Source organism: Dreissena polymorpha, chromosome 16 (assembly GCF_020536995.1).
Source record: "Dreissena polymorpha isolate Duluth1 chromosome 16, UMN_Dpol_1.0, whole genome shotgun sequence".
Taxonomy (NCBI): domain Eukaryota; kingdom Metazoa; phylum Mollusca; class Bivalvia; order Myida; family Dreissenidae; genus Dreissena; species Dreissena polymorpha.
In genome coordinates this window covers 37,917,187-37,926,644 of record NC_068370.1, presented here as the reverse complement: position 1 = coordinate 37,926,644, position 9,458 = coordinate 37,917,187, and the positions used below count along the sequence as shown (strand labels likewise).

Here is a 9,458-nt window from a genome sequence, read left to right as displayed (position 1 = left end):
TTCAAATAGGTTTGTTAATTGCCAATTATAGCAAACTCATTACATCATTTAAACTCTGTTGATATATATAATTAAAGTTGTAGCAATCGATTTCCGTTAACAGCGTAGCCACAAATTGGAAGTATGGTGAATCTGTCTTAATTAAGAGACTTATGTAACTCATGCAAAAAATCTGCAAATCCGTCCTCAGTTATCAAGATTTGTTGGTAAGATACAAACGGCACTCGATTATTGAACCGATTTTTATATTCATAATTGCTGATTATGCCATACTTATGCTTGACCATTTGATGTTCTATTGTGGTTCATAATGCAAAGTGCTGTGGGTTGCACACATGTCAGAAAGACAAGAACTCGGTATCCAGCACAAGGCGAGGTTTACTCTCCGGAATGTCTGTTCGCGATGAGTTCATGTGAATGTAATGCAAGACTGAATTACCTCTCTAGCTCTTACCACAATATACCGTTTTTGGAATATTAGTTCTGCTCCGGAAGCAATTTTAATCCATTTGCATCCAGCTTATGTTCAGTTATGAAAACGCGAAAACCCGTCAACTGTGTTTCCCCACGTTGCCTATTAATCTCTCGCAGATCTTAAAACCAAAATGTTGATTTCGTGTTTTTTGCGAACAATAACAATCCAGATCTGATCTTAGTAATCACCAGTCGCGCTGGAATTCGCACAAATCATATAAGCCGAGGTCTGTGAAAAGGGGGTTTAATGCATGTGCGTAAAGTGTCGTCTCAGATTAGCCTGTGTAGTCCGCAAGCTCTTCCCGCCGACTCTTTCCGCCTAAACTTGATTGTCGCTAAGAAGATACTTTATTGAAACATACAATATCATATAGGCGGAAGGTGTCGTCGCTAATGAGCCTGTGCGGACTGCACCGGCTAATCTGGGACGACACTTTACACATGCATTAAACCCCTTTTTCACAGAGCACGGCCCATATATAATTCAAACGGTAATGTAATAATTTTACATGGCAAAATTATTAAATGTATCGTAAGAAGAATTGTGTAGAGCTATTCACCTTTGTTGTTATAACCTACGCGTGAGTCATTTCATTTCATTATATTAACGACATTGGACAGAAACTCGATATTACTATAACAAATATGAAAGTTGAAGTCTTACTGTATCAAAATAAATGTTTTCGACGTGTAAGTTTCATGACCATGATGATCTAGTATATGAACTGCTATCAGCAATGCGTGTGTATACCGTGGACAACTTATTGGTATACACAAAAAATCTATTGTTAATACATACCTGTGTTTACTATCAACACATACACTAAACAATTTTAAGTAATATTTATCGCGATTGACATGATCGAATGGACAGTGAATTAACAAAATACTTACCACTACAACATGACACGGCACATTGCGAACGAAATGAGGTTTAAATTACAGGTTTGTAATTGAAAAGAAATTCGGATTTAAACGGAATTCAATTATAAAATCTAATTCCGTGTTCTAGACGTATTTTCGCCACACACAAGTTTATAATTAAGTATTTAAAAAAACATCATAACAAAGTGAAAATTCAGCTGAATCGACAAAATAGAAAACTCGTTGTTTTATAATACATAAGATATTTAAACATGAATTTATTTGGTACCAATGTAGTATAATTTGAAATTATAATTGTCGTGATAATTAATCAGGGGTTAACTTGACCTTTTATTGACTATTATATATTTTATTGTTAGGGTTTTCATGTCATTAACACCAGATTCAAATAAAGCATTCGTACACGAATAATGCAATAACACATGTTCAGTACATCCGATTATCGGACAAGTCGCCAATCTATACAAATTGTGCTGTGACGAAAACGCAAACGTTTCAAATACTTTCGTGACAAGTTAATTATTTTGATATACTTCTCAAACATGTGTCAGACACATTCAAGTTAATTTCACTGCTAGGAACCATTGTGTAAATATTTTTTAGGAATTCACGTTTAAAATACTTTCGTGACAGGTCGAGTAAATCAAAACCAGCCTAGATGACACTGTGAATTAATACAACATGACAATATCCATTTACATAAACTGTCGAGAACAATGATCGAACAATGCAATTTTTATTTTATAAATAACGGACGAACAATACAATTAACTAACTTATATGAACATATTACTTAACTTACCGAACTGTTTGAAGTTATAAGAAGTTGAGCCAGTGTACATTAAGCAATGTATCGTAGTATTTTTATTGTAATATTTGATATAGTGGATTAAATAAATACAAATAAACAAAAAAGCTTTAAACAATATGTTCCAATGTGTTTTAATTTGTTTTAGAAGCACCATACAGTGGGTGGGGAAAATGTATATGCACTTCAGTGAGACAGATCCTGAGGTTTTTAGCAGCGCTTTATCATATCCGGGTTTTGTTTGCTCAATAAATTTATATTTATTATTATGGTTTGAACATTTGAACAATCTGAACTATACACAAGATTGCAATTTCAATATGGCAGCCAAACGAGCAGTCAAGATGGCTGACAAATTATCATACGTGTGTTTTAGGGTTAACCAACACAATATTAAACACAATTTAAACACAACAAGAACTGTCTCCATAGGATGACACATGCCAACGAAAAACAATTTGATAGTTATGTAAGACAGCTAAATAACAAAACAAATTTTCGAAACCTAAATGCCGACCCTAACTTCAAGATCATGGCCACAGGGGTCAAGATTTGTGTGTGTCTGGAAAGGTCTTTTCCATATACACATGCATACATAATGTGAAAGTTATACTTCAAGAGGCATAGAGTTATATTAGCATTTTTCAAAACCTAAACGCAGATTTCGAAACCTAAACGCGGACCCTAAGTTCAAGGTCAATGTGAAAGGGGTCAAAATTTGTGTGCGTATAGAATGACTTGCCCATACACACATGCATACCAAATATGAAGGTTACATCTAAAGTAACATAGAAGTTATGAGCATTTTATTTTTCGAAACCTTAACTCAGATTTCGAAACCTAAACGCGGACCCTAAGTTCAAGGTCAAGGTGAAAGGGGTCAAAATGTGTGTGCGTATGGAAAGTCCATATACACATGCATACCAAATATGAAGGTTACATCTGAAGCGACATAGAAGTTATGAGCATTTTTCGAAACCTAAACGCAGATTTCGAAACCTAAACGCGGGCCCTAAGTTCAAGGTGAAAGGGGTCAAAATTTGTGTGCGTACGGAAAGGCCTTGTCCATATACACATGCATACATTTTTCAAAACCTAATCGCAGATTTCGAAACCTAAACGCGGACCCTAAGTTCAAGATCAAGGTGAAAGCGGTAAAAATGTGAGTGCGTATGGAAAGGCCTTGTCCATATACACATGCATACCAAATATGAAGGTTACATCTGAAGCGACATAGAAGTTATGAGCATTTTTGAAACCTAAACGCAGATTTCGAAACCTAATCGTGGACCCTAATTTCAAGGTCAATGTGAAGCGGTAAAAATGTGTGTGCGTATGGAAAGGCCTTGTCCATATGCACATGCATACAAAATATGAAGGTTACATCTGAAGCGACATAGAAGTTATGAGCATTTTTTTTTAAAGTGTGACGGACAGACGGTCAGACAGACAGACAGACAGACAGACAGACAGTGCGATCACTATATGCCCATCTTCGGGGGCATACAAATAAGTGTATTACTAGTATACACATCAAACAGTTTGTTACCCATTACTATACATCAATTCAATTTTATTCGAATTTCTTTCCTTAAGTTTTCCTCAGTGAGAATTTATATAAAGTTATAACTACAATGAATGACAAATTCAATAATAGTTAATTTTTTATTGTCCTTGTAACACAGCGAAATTAATTCAAATATTATCATTATCGAATTTCCAATTCGAACAAGAAGTAATGTAAATCAAATAGATAATTTGATCATACATACAATTTCATTTAAGACAATTATAAGTCACATGTAATACTTCATAGAATATTCATGCAAAAGCATTCAAAGCATAATACAAGCATTATACAATATATTAATAACAATTCAAGCTGAAAACAAATATTAAATATGTAAATAAACAATTAATTTTATAATTGCAAAGCACTATACAAACATAGACACAAAGCAAGTTAATAAGCATTAACAAATTAGCAATTATCTTATCTCACAATGACCTATTACATGTATATAAAATGATTTTCATTAAACTACTTAATTTGGGAGGGTGGGACTGGGAAATTCAAATTTTTTAACGCTGTGTGTTCCACGCTTAAAAAAAAAAGTATAAACTATTTTTCGAAAACCCGTGCGCTCGAGTTAGCAATTCGACCAATCATAAAAAAGTTGAAAGTGAACATCGCTCAACATTATTTTTAGAAAGGTATAGTGAGAACTTGTAAACAGAATTAACTTGCGTCATAAATTAAACATTTTAATTCAAGATTAAAATTAGCCAATTTCTTTCCTTAAGTTTTCCTCAGTGAGAATTTATATAAAATTATAACTACAATGAATGACAAATTCAATAATAGTTAAATTTTTATTGTCCTTGTAACACAGCGAAATTAATTCAAATATTATCATTATCGAATTTCCCATTCGAACAAGAAGTAATGTAAACCAAATAGATAATTTGATCATACATACAATTTCATTTAAGACAATTATAAGTCACATGTAATAATTCATAGAATATTCATGCAAAAGCCAACATAATGCCAAACACACACAAACAAACAATACAATAAAAGCAACACAATCAAACAATAGCACATAATAAGCGTGTTCATTCAATTACTGAAATAATATAAAGCGTGCTAACTAAAGCAGCAATGACAGACAACCTATAGAACTGATCATATATAAACATCTAACGACAACATGCAGTTTCTTACCTACTGCCTTTACATGACTGCACAATGAATCAGTCTATTCTGATTTCTGTGGAAAAAATTAAAATTATTTATATATATACACTATTCAACACATTTTATTATATATGTCCAGATATGAATTCAGCAATTTCAACTTTATCTTCTAAAGACATATGCAGATATTTCTTATAAGCGTCTGAAGACCAGTCACCTAAAAGCTGAATTTTATCAGCGGATACGTTTAATCTGAATGCAAAGGAAGCCATGCCCCTTCTAAAAGAGTGAGTAGAATAAGAATTTGGATCTACTTCACATTTTGACAAAATTTCACGAAGCTTTTTTAAATAAATGTTATATGTGACTGGTTTTCCTGACTTCAATACAAATAGAGGAGATCCAGGTCCAGCAGGAATTTTACTTATCATATCATTAAATGCTGCCACGGGACATAATGTTGAATTTTTAACAACTACTAATGGACTGCTTAATACACGTTGTCCAAATTGTATAGTTTTAGTCCATTTCATTTTAACCAATAACTTATGCTTCTCAATAGACACATCACCCCTCAATAAGAATTTAGGATCTTTTAGGTCTTGTAATGTTGTTGGTACTAAATTAGATTTTCTAACTAATAAAAAAAATGCGAAAAGAAATAAACACCAGAAAACTGACGAGTTTATGTCAGAATTATCTAGTACCGCATACATTTTTAGCAAAAGTTCGGGAGATATGGGCAAGGCTTGTTTAACTTGATGACATAGCATTCTAGAAACGCCTTTAAAGGTTAGATTCAATATGAAATTATTTACTTTATCTAAAGAAAACCCAAGGATTTGATGCATGGTTCGAACTCCACTTACATAATTACGAATTGAATCAACTGATTTAAATGATCTACTAAGAAACTGTACATATAAGTGTAAAGTAAGGGTTGAAGCAGGAAGAAAAACTAACCCAAAATGTAAGCAAAACAACAGAAATGATTCCCACTGGATCTTCAAATTTTTCCTAGATCCCTCAGCATTAGCTCGTCTATTTGAAGCTCTCAATTCCTCACCAAGTTGACCCATCTGTCTGTCTGAAACAACATGATACACTACCAAGGATTAATAAATGTAAAATCCTTTTCTTGTACAACACTATTATACAAAGTAACTTCTTTTGTAATGTCTTCAAATGTCTTTCTATGACTTTCATTTAAATGCCACCTAGACAAATGATCCGCTATCCTGTTATCAACACCAGATATATGTACTGCCTTAATTTCAAATTCATTTAAAGCTGCAAAAAATATTATCTCTCTCAAACATTTTTGCATAAATTTACACTTTGCTTTTCCTGAATTTAAAGCAATACACACAGCCATGTTATCACATTGCACTACAATTTTTTTACTTTTAAATGTCATATGCCATAGATGTACACACACTACAATGGTCAACAATTCTAGTGACTTATATGTAAGTCTAATTCTTGTATGAATGTGGGGAAAGTTGCATGAAAATAATGTCCTTGAAAGAACCCCCCACAATCACTTAAACAAGAATCACACGAGAAGGTTTCATCTGGAGAAGACCATTCTTCTACCGAAATTACTGAAATACCATTGTATAATGGCAAAAAAGTTTTCCACCACTTTAAATCCAACTTCACTTCATCTGGTATTGCATGACTATCATGTTCACAGTTCAATGCATATACCTCCCTAAGCCAGTTCAATAGTCTGTTGATAAATATACGGCTGGCTTTAACACATGCTCCAACAAAGTTCAGCTTGCCTAGTAATTGTTGAATCTCTTTCAACGAAGCGACTTCCTTACTTAACCAATTCTCCACTAATAACAATATTTCAATCAACCTATCTGGTGATATTTCCATAGTCATTTTTATAGTATCAAACATAACACCTAAGAAAATCATTCTTGTAATTGGTTTTACCGATTTATCTGTAGATTCTTCCAAACCACATTTTTGAAAAATATTTTCTAAACATAAATAAGCAAACTCAGCATAATGTACTTTTTCAGCACCTGCAAAATCATCTAAATAATTTAAAACAATTACACCAAGTGTAAGTAATATATATGCTACAGCATTTGTTACTCTTTGACAAATGTAAGCTGCTGACCTTAATCCCATGGATAAAACAGTATCACAACATATGTGCTTTTTGTATATGAATGACACTAAATTATAATCACCGGGACAAATGTTTATCTGTCTATAAGCCCGTTTAAGATCTTTTTTAAACAACAAACAACCATTTCCCTTTGCTTTTATCAATTCACACATGTCATCTATTTTTGGAAACACTAAATTTATAGAATCCCCTAGATATTCTGACTTGTTAATAAAGTCATTTAAGGCAGAACCTTTTGGAAAACTTAAGTCTAAAATTATTCTCCTATCTGAGACATCCTTTTTTGGCACTGAGTTTAACGGTGAGATTTTTAACTTACTACTAAAAGGATTAGATTTAAAAGGACCTAACACAGCATTGTAACTCTTTTCTTTCAACAAATAATTTAACATAGCTTCTGGATATTCATTAGCTCCTCTATGGTTATAATACTTCCACACTGGAAGTATGTTTTCTAATTTATCATTATATTCTACTACACCAATAGGAAAACCATACTTTAACAATTCACACACTGTCTAATCATTATAATCATGTAGCATTGTCTTCATAAATTCTGTATTGATTCTATTATTTACTGGAATTTTACAACCAATAAAATTATATTGTGCCGAAGCTTTAACTTTTTCATGAATTCTTATCATCTCCTGCATATCATGATAAGAATTATTTGTACATGAACATATTTTGCATGATTTTGAATGTGAGTTTAAATGATCTAATTCTGATTTAAAACAATATGTTGGTAGAAATTTGTCTATTATTACATCGTCTTTTTCAAATTTGTTTGAAATATGGTTTAGTCACATCAGTCGACTTGGACACTCCTGTGAACATTCAGGATGCTGAATCTTTTTGTCCTCTTTTTGCCAACATGTGGCACAAATATGTAGGGCGTACCGCATTTTCCCTTTCACCACAGCTGTGTGATCGTTTTTGTGTTGATATTTGTTTCTCTGGTAAAGCGAACAAAACCACACATTTGACTCTTCTTTACCGACAGTGGCAGAATCTGGTTTCTTGCTTTTAAATGTTGGCGAAATTGATTTTTTGATATTGCTTGACTGTTTCATTTGAAATTTGTTTAAGATAGCAATTTCTAAGTACTGGAATTCATCATTCCATTTTTTCTTCCCGAGTTCAATTTCTCTAAGCACAGCCGCATAATAGCATTTCAGCCCTTCGAATTCATATGTCATACTAAGATACATTATGCGTTTCAGCAATTCTAATCTATCGTTTCGTTCTGTTGATTTGGTTTTAGAGTCAAAAAATATTTCTAATTCTCCTGCTATAAATAAATTTAAATCCAAACTTTCAAATGTCATGTTTTTGCTTACAAATTCATATCTTAGGTAAGTGTGTGGATATCTTTGAGAATGTTTAACCTTATCATTAGCTGTAATTGCAATGCCTGACTTTTTACTTTTAATTGCCTTGACTGACCGTTTTGAACTAATTTGGGATATTTCTGAATTAGAGCTAGAATCTCCATCAGATTTAGAATGCACAGACTCTTGTTCTGAAAAGTTATAAATGGATTCACTGTCAACATCCGATTCAGATAATGATTCATCTATTAAACCCAGCTTTGATATTTGCTTCTTAACTTTATTTGTAAGTAATTTATCTTTTCTCAAGTCATCAATTGTAAGCTTATGTTCATGATCACTCTTTTTACTACTTTTACTTTTAGTTTTACTGTATGTGTTACCGTTAGAAAGTACTTTTACTTTACCCTTCAGGGATTCGATCTTCGCCTTCTGTTTTTCCAGCTGCTTTTTTGTTTCATGAAAGTCCTGTTTTTTGCGCAGTTGTTCTTCTTGTCTCTTTAGATTTTCAATTTCTTCCTTCATGTGCGAAAGCTCGTCTTCATCGATTTCATCGTCCTCGAGCAACTGTAGGACGCCATTTTTGTTTACATGTACTTCTGCTGTAGCCTCTAACTGGGTTACTTCGGTCGACTTTTCTATTTTTAAATTATGTTCGCCCACGTCTGCCATCCCTGAATCGTTCAATTTCTTGTAGTTGATTTTTTTGTGTCCCTCTTGGAACGATTACTCATGTTTATCCTCAAAACGAACTTTTAATGTCTTTGGTTTTGGGTCTATTTCCAAACGTCGTATCCGCACCATGCACTGTTCGCGGTTTGATGTCGAATTCGCACCATGTACTTTTTGCAATTGTTTATACATTAAAAAGACACACTTTTAAAAAACATCAATGACTATTTACACAATGAATAAAGTCACAGTTCGTACTTCATGAATCTATTTAATATTTACATGATTCTAACGATTGGTGAGTCCATTTTATAACGTACAATTAAGTAAATGAGGATGTCAGCAATCTCTACTTGACAAAAGATTCCTGACTCGAAATGTTCCTCCAATTTATCACAACTTCCGATCATCAAATTTTTTATCAAAATTCAAATTTTT

General features: G+C 32.9%; 1 protein-coding gene across 1 annotated transcript in view; it reads right to left on the bottom strand.

Annotated features, from left to right (window-relative positions):
• Nucleotides 1-9,026, bottom strand: part of LOC127861771 (uncharacterized) — a 103,854-nt gene extending 94,828 nt beyond the window's left edge. The window contains exons 1-2 of the mRNA XM_052400452.1: nt 8,756-9,026; nt 5,868-5,955 (exon numbers count right to left, since the gene is read on the bottom strand). Of these exons, the coding sequence (XP_052256412.1) occupies nt 5,868-5,955; nt 8,756-9,020 (353 nt within the window). The 5' untranslated portion in view covers nt 9,021-9,026. The remainder of the gene's footprint in view (nt 1-5,867; nt 5,956-8,755) is intronic.
• Nucleotides 9,027-9,458: the final 432 nt, after the last annotated feature.